The sequence below is a fragment of the Peromyscus leucopus genome, chromosome 4 (assembly GCF_004664715.2).
Source record: "Peromyscus leucopus breed LL Stock chromosome 4, UCI_PerLeu_2.1, whole genome shotgun sequence".
NCBI classification, from domain to species: Eukaryota; Metazoa; Chordata; class Mammalia; order Rodentia; family Cricetidae; genus Peromyscus; species Peromyscus leucopus.
The window spans coordinates 102,399,164-102,419,454 of NC_051066.1; the positions used below are offsets into that span (position 1 = coordinate 102,399,164).

The 20,291-nt window shown below is 39.3% G+C and overlaps 1 protein-coding gene across 1 annotated transcript in view; it reads right to left on the minus strand.

Moving 5' to 3' along the window:
* Atp8b4 (ATPase phospholipid transporting 8B4 (putative)) overlaps positions 1–20,291 on the minus strand; it is a 203,801-nt gene that overhangs the window by 37,217 nt on the left and 146,293 nt on the right. The window contains 5 exon segments of the mRNA XM_028892728.2: positions 2,891–3,114; positions 3,617–3,800; positions 5,722–5,869; positions 13,058–13,163; positions 19,787–19,898. Coding sequence (XP_028748561.1) covers positions 2,891–3,114; positions 3,617–3,800; positions 5,722–5,869; positions 13,058–13,163; positions 19,787–19,898 — 774 coding nt within the window.

Consider the following 20,291-nt stretch of genomic DNA (forward strand, 5'->3'; position numbering starts at 1 on the left):
AGATGGTTACATCTACAACAAACTATCTACAAATTCAAAACAAACCACATCAAAATTCAAACACTATTTTTTTACATAAATAGGAAAAAGAACCTTCAGAATCTTCAAATTCACATGGAAGCACAGAAGACCTCAGACAGCCAAAGGCAGGCCTGAGGGAAACAAACAGAGCTGTGGATATCACCGTAACTGCTATCGAGTTATAGTTTCACAAAAATAGATGTGTAGGTAATAGAACATAACAGAAGATGTGGATAGAAACCACACAGCTATAGACACCTGATTTTGACAGAGATGACAAAACTGAAGAAAAAAAACAGCATCTTCAACAAATGATGCAGTGAGAGCTTGATGTACCCATGCTGAAGAACAAAATCAGATATTTATCAATGTCTTTAACATAAGACCTGAAATTCTAAAATTGCTAACAGAAAACGTAGGGAAACCCTTCAAGGTATTGGCACAGGTAAGACTCTGAATAGGACTCTGCGGTCTCCAGAAATGAAGCCAACAGTTGATAAATGGGACCCCATGAAATTAAAAGGTTCTGTACAGGAAGAGAAATTGTCAATCATGTTGGTGAGGGCGCCTACAGAATGGGAGGAACTTCACCAGCTATGTAGATGACAGAAGATTACTATCTATCTGGGCTATACATAGAATACAAGAACCAACATTAAGAAAACCAACAACCCAGTTCTAAGAAGGGCTGCAGAACTGAACAGAGGAGTCTCAAATGCAAAGAGCTAGTAAATATATTTGTAAGTGTTCAGTATTCCTAGCCATCATGGAAATGCAAGTCAACGCCCCAGTTAAAATAACTATCAACAAGAAAACAAGGGACAGAAAATGTTAAGGAGGGGAACTCTTCTACACTGTTGGGAGAGTGTAAATTGGTGCAGCCACTACGGAAATCAGTGTGGAGACTTCTCAACAAGCTAAAAGGGAACTGCCATGTGGCCCATCTAGAACGCTCCTGTGCATATACCCAAAGGACTCCAGATGCTACTACAGAAAGGTTTGTGCCTCCATGGTCATTGCTGCTCTAGTCATGACAGCAAAGAAATTGAACCATCTTAGATGTCCACCAACTAATAAACAGGTAATGAAATTGTGGGACATACACATAATGGAATTTTACTCAGCTGTAAAGAAAAACGAAATCATGAACTAGCAGAAAATGAATGAAGTAGACAGTATTATACTGAGTGAAGCAGTAACCCTTGCTCAGAAAGACAAACACTTCATGCGTCTTCTCATATGCGGATCCCAGCTTCTCATTTTTATGTACATGTTCTTAGGGCTATAATCAGGAGGAAAAGGGACTTCAAGGATGGATAGGACAGCATAGCACACGTGTGTGACAGAAGAGTGGAACACGAGTACCGGGAGAGAAAAGCTCATGCAGGAATGGAGGGACAGGGCAGGGAGGGAAACAGGGTGGGCATAATCACAATCAAGGATGCATGAAAAATCAATAAGGAAAATCTACCACTTTGTAAGTTAATTAAAAATATCAAAATTCTAAAAGGATTTGTCTTTCTGAGTTTGGATCACCTCACTTTATACTTTCCAGACTCATCCATTCTCCGTGGAAATAGGACAACAACTTGTTGAGAAGAAGAAAGGGATCAGTGGAAGTAAGAAGAGGGCCAAGGAAGAGTGATGGGAAATATAAATGAATAAAATACATCATATACACAATGAAATAGCCAAGAATTTTGAAATAAATTATTTTTAAAGTTTAAATATTATCTACATGTAGATATAAAATAGAACACTGTATATGAATTTGCTAACTACTTACATGATAATCAACATTATCTGTAGATGAACTTTAGCTGGTGGGATGATATCAAAACATCTCCAATGTCAGAGCATCAACTACTTCTTGATGTAAAATATCACATTGCCCTCTGAATCCATATCTCTGTACCCATCAATTAGTACAGCTTTTAGACCACATCAAAGAAGTTTCTTTATGCAGTGGGTGGTGGTTAAAACAGAAACTCACAACTGAGCCAAGTACAGAGTGTATGTGGAATGCCAGGCCATATACTGGGCATCTCTATTGTACCCCATTTCCCCAATGCACCACTGAGGGAGAAGTGGTAGAAAGATTTATAAGAGCCAGAGGTCAGGACAGGGGAGGAAGGTGCCAGGGAGATAAGAAACCAGTCCCCTCTGGACATGACAGGCCCTGCACTCATGAGCACACAGTGACTATGATTGCTTGCTTGAGACCTGCAAAGATCAGGCCAGTCACCATGCCAGCCTGCACGGGAGAGGTGTTGGCGATACACCAACCTGGCTGCGGAGCCTTTCATCACGGGTGGCTGATAGTGGAGGGAAACCCGTTTTCTTTAAGGTTGGAGTCCCCGGTAGGTTGACTATGTGCCAGTGAACGTCCCTGTGCCCATGGCCTTATGGGATGCACAAACTGAACTTGGCAGGTTGTAATTTTTTAAGACATAAAATTGGGGGGTTGGATTTGAATGGATCTGGAAGGAGTTGGGGTGAGGTGGGTGTAGTATGATCAAACATATTATAGGCATGTATGAAAAATTTAAAGAATAAAAATACATTTTAAAAACTCTTCATTGGGCTTACCTGTTATCATACCAAAACATTTCAATAAAAGCTAAAAGTTACGTGAGAACTGGTAGTGAGTTATTCTACAAATAAAAAAAAAAATTCCAGCTACACGTGGTTTTTTGTTTTTGTTTTTTGTTTTTTTTTTTTTTTTTTTTAATGTGGGTTGGATTCAAAGCTCATCAACACTCAATATACTGTCCTGGGCCAGATGTATAAAAGTGTCTTTTCTTTATTAGTAAAATAGTGTGAAGAAGAGTGGGTGTCATTGTGGAAGAAGAATTGGGGTTTTACTCACCTGTGCTGAGAAACCACAGAAGAAGGCAAACCAGAAATGCACAAGAGTGAACGCAAAGTTCTTGTAGAAGAAATAGCATAAAAACTTGCACATTCTGTAATAGGACCACCTTCCATGAACAAGAAGCAGCCGTTGGAGATATCTGAACTGAGCCAAAGCGTAGTCACTGGCTAAGACTGCCTGCAGGCCTTCCTGGCCGCTGATGCCAATGCCGATGTGAGCGCCTAGGAGGGAGAAGAAGAGCAACATCCATCACCAAACAAAATCACAGTATCTTTAAGGAACTTACTCTTCTTTTTTGTCATTTATTGTAATTGTACATCTACAATAATTATTATAGTTTTTTGCATCCATCATGAATTAGTCACATAGTTAAGTATCTGGGCTAGGAACAGTTTGGAAATGTGCACTTTTCACTGGTAAATAACCAAGATGGGATCAACCCAGCCACTAGGAATGCAGCCCTGGCTACTTTCACTTGCTCTGACTGGTTTTTCCCTCATCCACAAACTACTTAGGAGATGGCAAGAAATATGCAAGTGATTTAACTAAAAAGAAAGTATCTTAGGGATGCTAATAATTGTGTAAGTGCTGGGCCCAGAAAGTGTCATTTATGGAAGAACAATGGTAAAGTTAAGTTAGTGCACAGTTCTACGACATATCATCACATGCTGAAATAGGACTTCCTGCATGTAGTGTGCCTCGCTTAGAAAAACACCCTCTTACTTTTAATCATGCTGACATCGTTGGCCCCATCGCCAATGGCCAAGGTTACAGCATTTCTGTGCTTTTTGACCAGCTCTACGACTTGAGCTTTCTGGAGTGGGGTGACTCTGCAGCAAACCACAGTCTTACACATGCAGGCAAGTTCCAAAAGATCCTTCTCGACATCACTTTCTAGGGCATGGGCCTGTATCAGCAAAACAAACAGAAATGAACAGCAACAGAATGCATGACAGTTGTCAAAGCAAACGTCTTGGTTCTTCACTGACTTAACTTCAGAACCATTTCATTACCTTGTCAATTCAGAATCACAGAATCAGTAACAGAAAGAAAGGCATGGATACAGAGCCATAAGTAAGTTTCAAGGAAATTTAACATAAAAATAAAAGACATGCCCTTAGTGTGTCTCTTTGGCATGTCACCATGCTGTCTTGGCAAGATATGGCTATAACAGATGTTGGGAAAGTTCTAGGAACCACTAAAATCAGTGGAAGCAACAGATAGAGCCCACTCATGTTGAGATAGCTTTAAATGAACTGTAAACTATGGTGATTTCTACATTTGGGGCTGCTAGTCCCCTTTGTGCTATTTTGTACAGTTACTGTTTGTGAATGCCAATGTGCAGGCAAGACGAAAAGGTCATAAGGGGAGGTTGGCCCTAAAAAAGCACTGTGGTTGGAATCAGAAGCCTGAACAATAGGGTGGCAGGCAACCTGTGCCTCAACCAAGGTTCCCCAACCATTTCTATCCCTGCTCCACATACTGAGAGCCTTTCTATACTCTAAGAAATTACTGAGAAAGAGAGCACAAGTAACTGGAAAATTACTTTTCTAGAAACATCTCTCACTTTGCACTTTATAACAGACATGTTTAAAGGAAACAAGAATCTATATTTAAGTAACAGATATTAAAGAACCCTCAGTGAATCCTTAGCAAACAGGGCTCCTGAGGAGCATCTCTCTTAGCCCTTTCTTTCAACAGAGAGAAAGACTGGGTAGGTGATTATCACCTGGGAGCCCACGCCCCCTCTCTGGCTTCCTTGAGCCCAAAGGACAGTCAAACTATAACCAATTAGGGAACCTGTCCTACTGCGCTGGCTGGGCCCTTCAGCTCCAGATCTCAGCAGACAGACATAGCTTTCAGTGGTGTTCATCTGTGCAAGGGAAAAGTTCATGTCATCTGGACCAGCTTTCGACTGAGCTTGGCCCGCAGCTGCGCTCTGTAACTTTCCATGGTGTGGAAGGCAACACATAGTTGTGTCTGCAATCCAGCTGGATAGAGCAGAGAGCACTGGGAGCTGACAGGCGAATGGTCATGAGGGGGGATCTAATATACTCACATCCAACTTCTTTTGTCCACTAAGAAACTGTCTTCAAGAACAAACATTCATTTTCCAAACTCCAAAGTGAAAAATGAGCATCAAAGCCAAAGAAAGATGTGCGATTAAGTTCTTTGTACATATAAATGATAATTTCACTAGACTGCAGTCGGGGCTTTTGTATTCTAATTAGAGACTCAGAGGAGCCGTTTGAGTTTCATTCAGAGCTTGGAACCTGAACTGCATAAAAAGTACAATGCAAGTTTATTCTATTATGACAAGAACCAGATTTCCTAATCAAATCAAATTGTTTGGCTTTGCTGTAGAATGTTGCTATTTAGAAAAACCACCAGAGGTATCTTAATGACGATGATTTGGCGTGGTAATTCTATGAAGGTCAGGTTATGACTCGCAAATCACAAACATTAACAAGAGCAGTAACTGAAGCCCATCCATCCAGTCGCATTATTTCAATTAAGTGACACTGAGCTGTGACATCCTCCCTTACAAAAGCACTTAAACAATTCTCCTAAGTGACTGTTAAGGCAAAATTCATAGGTTCCCTGTGAATTGCTTCCCCAGAGCCTCACAACCAGTGTGATCATCCAAACAATGTATGAAATGCACCCTAGAAGTCTTCCCATTTGTAAACAGGATATCCTGTGCACGCCCTATTCCTTGTAGTGTCATTTGTTTGAAAAACACAAAAGGGGTTCTCATTATGACAGCACAAAAGAGATGATTATGGGGGAAAAGAAAAAGAAAGGACAGTAGCCTCGGGCCAACTCACCAAACTGTGGCCGTTTATGACTAAGGCACAGTCTCCTGTTACAGCTTCTTCTGCACCCGGCTCCAACTCCAACTGGCGCTTACTTTCGTAAACTACATGTCCATTGGAAAAACTCGGGGTTTGTCCAAACAAAATTTCCTTTGCTTTCCTTAAAGAATAGCAGAATTTTAAAAATATATATATATAACAAAGTACACAGAGCTAATCTATATAACTGCACCAAAAGGCTGGCCTAGAAGTTAATTCATTTCATCACTACTCAGACAGAAAAAGGCCCAAGAATTAGCTCCAGCAAGCAAGCCAACGGACAGACAGCAGCACATGTCAAAAAACTGCATGGTATGGGGGTGAGGCACAGGAAACAGACAGGTAAGAATGGTGAAAAGAGAATCATCGCAGACATTTTAAACTACCTAAGATCTAGTTTTAACTAAGGGAACTCGATAGCTATGGTATGTGAAGGCTGAAGAACTACTCCCTGGCATACAATGATTTTAAATGCTAAACAAAAAACTAAAGACAATGAATGACACCTTGTCATTGAAGAATATTTCCCCTCCTTCTCTCTCTTCTCTCTCTCTCCTTTTCTCCACTTTTCTCACTTCCTCTCCTCCCCCATGTGTGTCTGTGTGTGTGTATGTGTGTGTGTGTGTGTGTGTCTGTGTGTATGTATAGTGTATGTGGTGTGTGAGTGTGTGTATGTGTGTGTATATGTGTGTGTGTCTGTCTGTGTGTGTATAGTGTATGTGGGGTGTGAGTGTGTGTATGAGTGTGTGTGTGTATGTGTGTGTGTGGTGTGCATGATCATCAATTTGACATACAATGTTACAAGAAACTACAAACACCAAAGCCTGAGGGCTGTTGTGAATGGAAATTCGTTGCCATGCTCTAGACCTAATCGGTAATAGATACACAGGAGTCCTGCACACATCTCATCCGTGTCTCCCATTTAAGAGAAAGCTTATTTGATGACATAACATCCTTAGAAGTGGCATTTTACTGTTCTTTTCAAAAATGGGATGATGTCTTGAAAGGAAGGAAATTCCCTCCCCAAAGACCTGTGGTGACATGGCTACAAATAACAGTTCTATCGGAAGAACCACAGGAGCTTCCATGGTAGGAACACCAGCCGACGTCCCCGGCAGAAGAGTGCTCAAGCCAACCACTGCTGCAAGCGAATATACAACTACATGTATAGATGAATGCCAGAAGAAAGCAGGAAGTAAGGAATAAATTAGTAGGTGTTTTGACTTATGGCAAAATGAACTGTCTCCCTAAAGTCCTACCCAGTGTAGAAAACATTTCTTAAAATAGGTCCATATTAAAGTTTCTCTGACAGGAGAGAATGATCATATTAAAACAAACATTTTTTCCCTCAGCTTTTGAGTTATTTAAAAATGCATCACTAAGAATTTGCATACAAAGGAAACCCAGAAGCCCTCAAGCTACCTTGTTTCCAAGCTCAACATTGCCTTCTGCTGTCCAGGACCAAAATCACACCTTCACTTCCAAGTCCTGTCACTCTCCCTTGGTTCCAAGGGTGCTATCAGACAGTTAGCAAACAGTTTTCAGGAACAAACAAAAGGATGTGCAAAGTTAGAGGGTTGTGTGGGAAATGCACTGGGGGGAAGGATTACTGTTGCAAACAGAAGGTTCAGGCTTCCACAGTAGAAAAGCAATCCAAGCAACACTTATCGTGGCCATGAAAATTGACAGCACCACATGATGAACAGGAGAAATGAAATCAATCGGACATGAGCATTTCTATGACAGTGCCACAGATCCCATAAACTGGGTTTTGAAAAGGCACTGAAGAAAAAAAACAAACACAAAAAAGTCTTCCAGGGTTTCCTGTTTAGTGAAGTTCCCATTTGCTGTGTAAATGACTCAACCTGTTTCCCCCTTGGAGAATGAAAACATTCCAAAGGAGGGTGAAGTTCATGAACACACTGGCTGAAATTCTATTTACTTAGGAGTCTTCCCCAACGATGTCTTCCTAGCATGTGACACAAACCTTTTTCTGGGCAGAAGAGGGACAATTTTTATGTTCTACTAAAATTCCTAATGCTGCCTGCTCCCAGGCCTTCGCTCCCTGCCAGACTGGATGCTCACACTGTCAGACCTGGGTGGGTGTGCATAGCTGTCATTTCTTTTACTGCCTGGAACTCAGTTCTCCAAATACAATTGGGTTCTCACAAAAGCAATTCCTTAGGAGGGAAGGAAGCTGTACATACCACCTCTCAATGAAGATGAACTGCACATTGTATAGGCATCACATGTACTGTGTAGCCTCAGGATACAAACAGATGCTAAGAAAGAAAGAAAGAAAGAAAGAAAGAAAGAAAGAAAGAAAGAAAGAAAGAAAGAAAGAAAGGAAGGAAGGAAGGAAGGAAGGAAGGAAGGAAGGAAGGAAGGAAGGAAGGAAGAAGAAAGAAAGAAAGAAAGAAAGAAAGAAAGAAAGAAAGAAAGAAAGAAAGAAAGAAAGAAAGAAAAGAGAATGCCTGTGCCTCCTAGGCTTTGTAATGAGGGGCAGCTTAGTACAATGTTGGAATGCAGAAATACATTAGGAATTGAGTTGACTAAAGTATCCACAGCCCGTATCATCAGAGGCACAGTAAAGCAGGGTAAGGCCTTTGTAGGCACTCAACCTACAAAGAAGAAAAGAGGTGGGGAAACAAGCCATTTTGTCAGTCCTTTTCTGGCACTCTAGATCCAAGAACTAAAAGGATCTGTTAGGAAATAGGTTTAAATTATGACATTATGTTTAAAGGAAAAGAATTTGGATTTCGTTACAAAGGCCAGTACTCTGTGCTTGCTCATTCCCTGGGAACTTGGGTCTGCCTCTAACAGATTAGCTATCTGACTTTTGGCCACTTGATTAGTCCGTGGCAGGCCCAGGACTTCAAATTCCTAGCTCTTGGTTACCACAACAAATGGCTTGACACATACAGTCAGCCACAGGCTTTCTCTAGGATGGCGTAAGATACATTGGCAGAGGGCAATTAGAGACAGCCCAAGCCTACCTCTACCAACCGTGGAGGAAGGGAGAGAGTGAATGAAGTTTTTAGTGCAGGCTTCGTGTTTACCATCCCTCACTGCCCCAAGGACCTTTAAAGATGCTGATCCCTTATCAGAAACTGAGAATCGGCCTAGATGGGGCCATGAACTCCTGAACACAGGCAGCACTTTGGAAACCGTGGGCAACAGTACCCATTTGTGCAGAACTCAAAGTGTACCATTCTGGAATTTTACAGTTTATGAAAAGAAACTTGACCTACTAAAACACTTTACCCAGGAGACTAGGACCTGGGCATTCAAACCAAGATTCCTTGTTTGGTCTGAATGATGCTATGGCCATTGTCATGTTCTTCTCCATGAAAGCACTAATATAAACAGCCTATATCACACAATTAACCTTATCTACCTGCTCCAGGAGCCATTTGCACTTGCAAAAAGCACTAAAGATTAAAAATTCTACTGATTAAAGAGGGAGTACCGCATCCTGGTGCACCGGTGGCATACTCTGAGGCAGTGGAGTTACAAGTTAATGAACTTCTCTGAGAACAAAACAGGCAATCAGTGCCACAGAAATGAAACACTGAATGAGTTTTCTTGTCTGACCGAACAGCATTGCATTCTCTGTTTTATTCTGAGCAGAAGATACATGCACTGTTAAAATGCAATCCATGAAATAACCTCAGAAACACTGGCAGGGCTTACCTGTAGATCTGTGGCATAGTGCCACCAATAAAACATCAATGGGAGCAAAATCAATCAGGATTCTGTGTGTCCAAAATGGCACTAATGACACTACACAAGCTATATGTATGCTGTGTAGCTTGAAAATTACACGCCTGAATTGACAAAATCCAAACATACATGACAGGTTTAACTACAAGCATTTAAGAAGTTTCCCTCCAGTGACTACTATCACTCAGACCCTGCTCTTCTGACACATTTTTTTTTGCATGAACTTTCACTGAACTTAAAAACATAACACAAGAATATGGAATGGTACAAATTTATGATTTTAATATTTCATCCCCAAAGCTATGGACTTAGATATATAAATCACCAAGATTACAAATATAGTGGAGATCTCCACACAATAGCTCTCCTTAGGTACTCTTTTCCCTCGGTGTCCATAGAAAGCAAACGCGTTCTGGAAATGTATTCCTTCTGCCAGAGAATTTTCTATCATGCATTGCCTCCATGTTAGCCTCAAAGCATGAAGGTACCTCCAAGTCTGGGTTAAAATTAGCATGGCCAACCCTGTCAGCTGAACAATGTAGCCTCGTGGGATGTGAGGTTACACCTACCCGTAAATATTTTCCTTTGACTATTTTTCTTCTCATTAAAAAATAAACACATTTTTAGTTTTTTATCAATTATAAAACTTTACACAAATACTACTACTTCTGATAACCAAAATTAAGAAAATAAGCTTGATGCCTAATTCTATTACTTAGAAAGAACCATGGCATATATTTTCTAGAACTTGATAGGTAGTTAGGTGGGTAGATGAATAGATGTGTGTGTGTGTGTGTGTGTGTGTGTGTGTGTGTGTGTTTCCAAAATATGTCATTCTATACACATTTTTATAATCTCATTTTTCACTTCAACATATCACTCATCTTCCAAAGTCAATAAAAGCAAAATTATTTTATTAACTAATTGTATTCTATTGCTTGTAAATATCATAATATTTAACAAAATTCTTCACAACTAGGCATGTGAGCTATTTTAATTATCTATTATCATGCCAATGCAGCAATAAATATTTCCTCAGCTACATATTCATACATTTGTTTACTGCTTCCTTAGAAGAAATTCCTAGGACAGGAGGAATCACTAAGTCAAAAGCATGCCTGTTTATATTTTTGAAATACAGTGCTAGTTTCCTCTTATAGAGAATTCTATCATTTGAAGGTTCCAACAATGGTACATAAATAACACACATTTCTCCACATTTATTCTATGAGATGACAGCTACAACATCTATGTAATCAACTAGTTGTAGCTGTGGATAAAATCTTGAGGTACTAACTTGACTACCTCTCCAACTATTTCTATGAACTCAAAGACCTTCTCTATACTCAGGGACATGTCTTGCTTGGGAAGGGAAACACAAACAGAAAGGAGTCAATTGCTTGGTTTTTGAGCTCCAAAACAGACTCTTGAAAAGCATAGCATCAATATCACTCTAAACCTGACTACCTGGAACATTGCTAATTGAGTATTTTGAGAGGAAAAAAGTAAGGTTTCTTCAAGTCTCAAAAGATGAGTTAGACCTGTCCTGAAGATCAGAGTAGAAAGCAAAGCTCCCATAATGATGAGTGACTAAATGCAGGCTTTGCCATGTCTGTAAGAAAATGTCTTGATGGATGATCGATATGGGAAGGCCCAGCTCATGGTGGGTCTGGGCTATGTGAAAGCTAGCTGAGGTTAGCCAAGGAGCAAGCCAAGAAGCAGCATTCCTCCACAGTTTCCTCTTCCAGGCCCCTGCCTTCAGATTTCTCCCTTGAGTTCCTGCCCTGGTTTCCCCCACTGATGAACTGATTCTTGGAAGTGCAATCTAAAATAAACCCTTTCCTTCCCAAGTTGTTTTTGGAGAGATCCACATTCAATAAAATGTGACTTCTTTAGGGGCTTTATTTATTGCTTCAAACATAGTCTAACATCAAATGAACAGTCTCCTGTGTTGAGAAGCAGCCAATGCTGCCCACTGCCTTCCGTTCCTGGAGATTCACACCTATGCTAATGTTTTGTTTTGGAGGTTTTGTTGGTAGTTTGTTATTTTTAGACTTCCAAAAGAACTGGGAAAATTATCATTAACTACTGCTTTGGATTTTTTTCTCTTAGCCTCTGTGCAAATTCAATGCACATGCCTTAAGTTTTGTTGTTGTTTTAAAAGGGACTTCATGAGTTCATTTTCTCTCAAATAAGTGCATGCATTTTAAAATTGTATGCCTTGCAAATAAATCCTGACATTACTTTTGAAATTTTAGGTTTACTTGTGCAGGTTAGTTGCAAAGTGGTTTAAAATTTTTAGTAATTAAAATGCAAACCAACTAACTATAACAGGAAATAAATGGGGAGGAAACTGCTGATTTATTGGTTTTACAATCTGTATAAAATTATTGTGCCAGAATTATATACACATATGTCTATGAACATAAGTGACAATTTGCCTTGAAAATTAATATTTTTATTAACCATCCAAGTATTACAATTTCTCCCACAGGCTCCATGAATTCTGTCATAAAAATGACATTAAAAATTATCAAAAATCATTAACTCCAATAAAAAAACATGGCCAGTATGCTGTCAATAAATAAATAAGACATTTTAAACCTATATAAATAATTAGAATACATTACTAATAATTAATAAAATTTCCCAATTTTTAATTTAACAAAGACACATGTGGCCTTCTGTCAGAACTTCATACCAGCACTTGAGAACCCTTTTCTACTCAGGGTCCCACAGAAACAACAGCAGATTCAATCTACAGCTCTCAGTTGGTGAAATCTAAGATTTCCTTCCCTACCCAGCAAGCTTTGGTCAGAGAAGCCGTAGGAGCAGCAAGCAAAGCTGTTACAAGCCAGCACTTTTCAAATTTAGAGGGAAATAATTATGTCGATTTTTAATGTTTTTTTTCCAAATGAAGTAACAGAAAATAAATATAAAAACAGATAGATGTTAAGAAATACTAGTCCTCCAAAATTAATATTTATGTGCTCGTACATCCAATGCCAGCCAGCACTCTTGTATTTTCCAGCACTAGGGGGCAGCTGTACGAACAGCAGAGCATTCCACTTCTCATACGAAGTGCTCAGCAGTCTGGGCTGAGTACTCACTCTTCTGACCATACGGCACCTCCTCCTGTGTTTTCCAAAGTTATCTTATCACAAACTGCAGGTGCCTACTAAGTGCTAATTCCAATACTCCATACCTCAGAGACCGGACTCAAAGATGGAAGGAAGCCAGGGGACTGGTGTTTTTTAAACGCACCTTCAGTGACATTGCTATTCATCATCACTTAATATCTTCCAGGTTTTTGCAAACAAGTAATTTTAAGAAACAGCATATATGACTTGAGATTCTTTTCTTAAAACACATAGGAAATGTTGGAGTCTCAAAGACGATTCATTGCCAATGTCAACTTTATCCTAGCTTTTGTGACTAACGTGAATGAGACTTAAGGAAGCTTGCAGGAACACCTACACAAAGAGAACTCACTGGGGACTGCAGCACACAGACCTCTGCTTTCCCAGATGCCTGATAGTCCTTCTCCCTTCCCAGACCGACTTTCTCCCTTTCCTTCAACACACACCTGAGTTCTTCTCGCACTTCTCCAGCTGTGTTCCCCGTTATCACAAACACGGCATCCATGGCATCAGTCAGCACATTGCAGGCATAACCAATATTGATGGCAGTTTCTGGTATAAAGAAAGATCACCTCTGTTACATTTTCCATAAAGTTTTGAAGCTGTGGCTGTGTTCCCCAGAGCCTATCAGACCCACTAATATTAGCAAACACGCACTGCATTATACAACACAACTGACTGGACATGAAAAAACAAGCAGGTAAAGAAAGCTATTCATGAAGTGAAAACTGAAATAGTGGCAATAAAGAAAACACAACCTGAGGGAATTCAGGAAATGGAAAATCTGGGTAAGGGAACAGAACTACAGATGCAAGCATCACCAACATAATACAGGAGATGGAAGAGAGAATCTCAGGCATTGAAGACACAATAGAAGAAATAGATTCATTGGTCAAAGAAAATGTTAAATCTAAAAATGCCTAGTATGAAACATCTAGGAAATCTGAAACACCATGAAAAGACCAAATCTAAGAATAATAGGAATAAATGAAGGAGAAAAATCTCAGCAGAAAATATATTTATCAAAATAATAGAAGGAAGTTTCCCTAACCTAAAAAAGGACATGCCTATAAAGGTACAAGAAGCTTACAGAATATTAAATAGATTGGATCAGAAAAGAAAATCCTGACATCACATAATAATCAAAACACTAAACATATAGAACAAAGAAAAATATTAAAAGCTGCAAAGGAAAAAGCCAAGTAACATATAAAGGCAGATCTATAAGAATTACACCCAGCTTCTCAACAGAGACTCTAAAAGCCAAAAATACCTGGACAGATGTCTTGAAGACTCTAAGAGACCACAGATACCAGCCTAGGCTACTATACCCAGCAAAACTTTCAATCTCCATAGATGGAGATATTTCATGACAAAGTAAAATGTAAATAATATCTATCCACAAATCCAGCCCTTAGAAGGTATTAGGAAGGAGAACTCCAACCCAAGGAAATTAACTATACCCACAAAAACATGGGCAATAGATAATCTCACACCAGCAAAATCCAAAGAAGGGAAACACACACAGACACAGACACAGACACAGACACAGACACAGACACAGACACACACACACACACACACACACACACACAACCAACAACAAGAAGAACAACAAAACAACAGGAATTAACAATCACTGGTCATTAATATCTCTCAGTATCAATGAACTCAATTCGTCAATAAAAAGACACAGGCTAACAGAATGGATATGAAAACAGGATCCATCCTTCTGCTGTATACAAAAAAAAACCACACCTCAAAATCAAGGATAGACATTGTCCCAAAGTAAAGGGTTGGAAAAAGATTTTCCAGTCACATGAATCTAACAAGCAAGCTGGTGTAGCTATTCTAATATATAGCAAAATAGATTTCAAACAAAAATTAATCAAAAGAGATGGAGAAGGACATTTCATACTCATTAAAGGAAAAACCCACCAGGATGACCTCTCAATTCTGAACATCTATGCCCCAAATGCAAGGGCACCCACATATGTAAAAGAAACATTATTAAAGCTTAGATCATACATCAAACCCCGCACATGAATAATGGGAAACTTCAACACCATATTCTCACCAATGGACAGGTCGTCCAGACAGAAACTAAAGAGAGAAATAATGGAACTAACAGACGTTATGACTCAAATGGACTAACATATATCTACAGAACATTTCACCCAAACACAAAAGAATATACCTTCTCTCAGCATCTCATGGAACCTTCTCCAAAACTGACCATATACTTGGTCACAAAGCAAGTCTCAACAGATACAAGAAGATTGAAATAACCCCTGTATCTTATCAGACCACCATGAATTAAAGTGGAATTTCAACAACAACAGAAACGACAGAAAGCCTACAAACTCACAGAACCTGAACAACTCTCTACTGAATTAGCACTGGGTCAAGGAATAAATACCGAAAAAAATAAATATTTCCTAGAATTTAATGAAAATGAATGCATAACATACCCAAACTTATGGGACACAATGAAAGCAGTGATAAGAGGAAGGTTCATAGGACTCAGTGTCTGCTATTAAAAAGTTAGAGAATTCTCATACCAGAGACTTAACAGCACACCTGAAAGCTCTAGAACAAAAAGAAGCAGACACACTCAAGGAGTAGATGGCAGGAAATAAACTCAGGGCTGAAATCAATAAAAATAGAAACAAAGAGAATAATACAAAGAATCAATAAAACAAAGAGTTGGTTCTTTGAGAAAAGCAACAAAATAGACAAACCCTTAACCAAACTAACTAAAAGGCAGAGAGAAAACATGCAAATTAACAAAATCAGAAATGAAAGGGAGACATAGCAACAGACACTGAGGAAATTCAAAGAATCATTATATCAAACTTCAAAAACCTATACTCCACAAAATTTGAAAACCTAAAAAAAAATGGAGTTTTCTTGATAGATACCATTTACCAAAATTAAATCAAGAGCATATAAACAATTTAAATAGACCTGTAAACCCCAAGGAAATAGAATCAGTCATTAAAAGTCTCCCAATCAAAAAAGCCCATAACCAGATGGTTTTAGTGCAAAATTCTACCAGACTTTCAAAGAAGAGCTAATACCAATTCTCCTCAAATTATTCCACAAAATAGAGAAGAAACAATGCCAAATTGTTTTTATGAGGCCAAAGTCACCTTGATACCCAAACCACATAAAGACTCAACAAAGAAAGAGAATTACAGACCAATGTCCCCCATGAACATAGATGCAAAAATACTGAATAAAATACTTGCAAACTGAATCCAAGAACACATCAAAAAGATCATCTACCATGATCAAGTAGGTTTTATCCCAGAGATGCAGGGATGGTTCAACATATGAAAATCTGTCAATGTAATATAGCATATAAACAAACTGAAAGAAAAAATGCATTATTATCTCATTAGATGCTGAAAAAGCCTTTGACAAAATCCAACATCTTGGGAAAGAACGGGAATAAAAAGGACATACATAAACATTATAGAGGTAATAGATAGCAAGCCAATAGACAACATCAAATTAAATGGGGAAAAACTTAAAGCAATTCCACTAAAATCAGGGACAAGACAAAGCTGTCTACTCTCTCATATCTGTTCAATATAGTACTTTTTACTTGAAGTTTTAGATAGAGCAATAAGACAACTGAAGGAGATAAAGGGAATACAAATTGGCAAGGAAGAAGTCAAAGTATTATTATTTGCAGATGATATGATAGTATACATAAGTGACCCCAAAAATTCTGCAAGGGAACTCCTAGGGCTGATAAATACCTTCAGTGAAGTGGCTAGATACAAAATTAACTCGAAGAAAATCATTAGCCCTCCTATATACAAACAATAAATGGGCTGAAAAAGAAACCAGGAAACAACACCCTTCACAATAGCCACAAATAATATAAAATATCTTGGGGTAACTCTAACAAAGCAAATGAAAGACCTGTATGGCAAGAAATTCAAGTCTTTGAAGAAAGCAACTAAAGAAGACATCAGAAGATGGAAAGATCTCCCATGTTCATGGATCAGCAGGATTAACATAGTAAAAATGGCTATCTTACTGAAAGCAATCTTCAGATTCAATGATATACCCATCAAAATTCCATCACAATTCCTTACAGACCTTGAAAACAATACTCAACTTCGTATGGGAAAACACAACACCCAGGATTGCTAAAACTCCTGTACAATAAAAGAACTTCTGAAAGCATCACCATCTCTGATTTCATGCTGTACTACAGAGCAACAGTAATAAAAACCAGAATGGTATTAGCATTAAAAACAGAAAAGGTGGATCAATGGAATCAAATTGAACCCAGACATAAATCCACATACCTATGGACACTTGATTTTTGATAAAGAAGTCAAACTTATACAATGAAAAAAAGAAAGCATCTTCAAAAAATGATGTTGTTATAACTGAATGTCAGCATGTAGAAGAATGCAAATAGATCCATATCTATCACCATGTACAAAACTCAAATCCAAGTGGATCAAAAGCCTCAACATAAATCCAGATACACTGAACCTGATAAAAGAGACAGTGGGGAATAGTCTTGAACACGTTGGCACAAGAGACAACTTCCTAAACAGAACACCAATTGCACAGGCACTAAGATCAACAATTAACAAATGGAACCTCATGAAATTAAGAAGCTTCTGTAAGACAAAGGGCACTGTCAAAAGGATAAAACAGCAGCCTACAGAATGGGAAAAGATCTTCACTGACCCCACATCTGACAGAGGGCTAATATACAAAATATATTAAGATCTCAAGAAACTACATGTCAACAAACCAAATAAGCCAACCAAAATATGGGGCACATATCTAAACAGAGAATTCTCAACAGAGGAATCTCAAATGTCCAAGAAGCACTTGAAATGTTCAACATCCTTAGCCATCACAGAAATGCTACTGAAAACAACTCTGAGATTTCATCTTACACCTGTCAGAATGGCTAAGATAAAAACAACTGATGACAGCTCATGCTGGAGAGGATGTGGAGCAAGGGGAACTCTCCTCCACTGTGGGTGGGAGTGCAAACTTGTATAGTCACTTTGGAAATCAATATGGTGGTTTCTCAGAAAACTGGGAATCAATCTACCTTAACACCCAGCTATACCACTCCTGGGCATATACCCAAAAGATGCTTCACCATACCACAAAGATACTTGCTCAGATATGTTCATAGCAGCTTTATCCATAATAGAAACTGGAAACAACTTAGATGTCCCTCAACTGAAGAATGGATAAAGGAAATGTGGTACATTTACACAATGGAGTATTATTCTGCTGTTAAAAACAATAACATTAGGAAATTTGCTTGCAAGTGAATAGAACTAGAAAAGATCGTCCTGAGAGAGGTAACCCAGACCCAGAAAGACAAACATGGCATGTACTCACTCATAAATGAATATTAACCATAAAGTAAAGGAGAACCATGCTACAATCCACAAACCCAGAGAAACTTAGGTACAAGGAGAGCTCAAAGGGTATGGAGTTATACATGAATATCACTGTGAAAGGGAAATAGAATGAATATTGCCTCTCAGAGGGGCATGGAAGAAGGGATAGGGATGGGAACAGGAGGAATTAGGATGGGGGAGGATGGAGGGAGAGAGTACTGGTAAAAACAACTGGAATATGGGGGCATTTCTGAAAAGAATTAGAAACCTAGTACAACGGAAACTCCCAGGAATCTATGAGGGTGACCCCAGCTAAGACTCCTAGCAATGGGGAATATGGAACCTGAACCAGCCATCTCCTCTAACCAGGCAAGACTTCCAGTGGAGGGACCGGGACACCAACCCAGCCACAAACCCTTTGACCTACAATTTGTCCTGCCTGCAAGATGTGCTGGGTAAAGGTAGCACAGAAATTGTGGGAGTGACCAAATAATGACTGGCCCAGCTAAAGACCTATACCCTGAGAGGGAGCTCATCCCCTGAGGGCCAGGACCCACATGCAGGATACCCCAAAGACCTAGGATAGAACCAAACATGAATGGCAAAATAAAAAGTCAATGAAAGATTCCTATTGATATTCTGCTATACTCATAGATTGGTGCCTATCCTGACTTTCATCAGAGAGGCTTTACGCAGCGACAGATGGAAACAGATGCAGAGACTCACAGCCAAACATTAGGCAGAGCTTGGGAAATCCTGTGAAAGAGGAGGAGAAAGGATTGTAGGACACAGTGGGGTCAAGGGCACCATAACAAAACCCACAGAACCAACTAACCTGGTCTCACAGACACTGAACTAACAGGCAGGGAGCCTGCACAGGACTGACCTAGGCCCTCTGCGTGTATGTTACAGTTGTGTATCTTGGTCTTCTTGTGAGACTCCTAACAGTGACAGCAGGGGCTGTCTCTGACTGTTACCTGCTTTTGGAACTCTTTCCTCCTAATGATTGCCTCATCCAGCCTTAATGGGAGAGGAGATGCCTAGTCTCACTGTAACCTGCTATACCATGGCTGGCTGATACCCATGGGAGGCCCACCTGTATCTGAAGAGAAACAGTGGAGGAAGAGTGGATGGGGCTCTGGATGGGGGTGGGGTGGGGATGACTTTGGTTGGGATGTAAAAATGAAAAGGTAAATAAACAAAAAAAATTTGAAAGAAAACAACACTCACTCAGTGTCTACTCATTCCTAAAAGTGGTTCAGTTTTCACAGACGATCCTGGAATTCAGCCAGGCACACTGGGACAGTTGCAGTGGTTGTTAAGATACAGTAACATGACCATAAACAGCTGAGAAACAGCTGTTGCCCTTAGCCTCTCAGGAGATTACTCAACACTCTGAGATCTTCTAGAAGATCTCCTACACCTCCCTGCCATCAGGAAACTAAAGGACAGTGTAAGGTCTCCAGTATCTCCCTTTGGTTCTGACAGAACCATGCTCAGATGAAAATCATGTTTAGTATGTCTCTCTATAAGGGTGACAACTATACAGAAACTCTGCAGACCAGAGAGTGTACTATGGAAGGTATTTTTGTTAGTTTTTAAAGAATAAGTTCATATTTTAAAAAAAAAAAAAGCTTTTTTGCATTTCAATTTTTTTTTTTCTATGTGGAGAAACTAGGGAAATGTGGAGGAACTTAAAGTTGCTGATTAAAAGGTTTTGTTTTTTTTTTCAAAGAATTAATTCCCCTTTTCAAATATTGTCACCCATTTCCAAATTACCTTGTTTGTCTCCTGTTAGGATCCAGATCTTAATATTGGCTAGCAATAGGCTTGTAACTGTTTCAATTACACCTTCTTGTAACTTATCTTCTACAGCAGTGGCACCTAATAGCTTTGTTGGAGAAAAAAGAATAACATGTTAATACACGCAAAGAACACATGTAACATCTGTAGCTTTCAGTTGGAGTTTAAAGATAAAGGAAATGAAGACAGCTTATAAAATGTGGATATAGCAAGCATGCTATTGTGTATATAAATCAATCAGTTGGGTAGAAACCCAAAAGGAAGTACGTAAGTGAAGCTTACTTAATAACAGAGGCCCAGGGAGGTAGAATTTACATGAGGGAGATGGAATGATGCTTGCATCAGTGGGCAGAGACTACTCCACCTCTACTGGTTTAAGAAGTTCCTTGCTCTTCTCCACTTTCAGTAGCAAAGGAGAGGTCCAACAAAAAGCCCTCAGACCCTAGTCAAAAAACTGAGGGGGCAAAAGGTAGTGTCATTC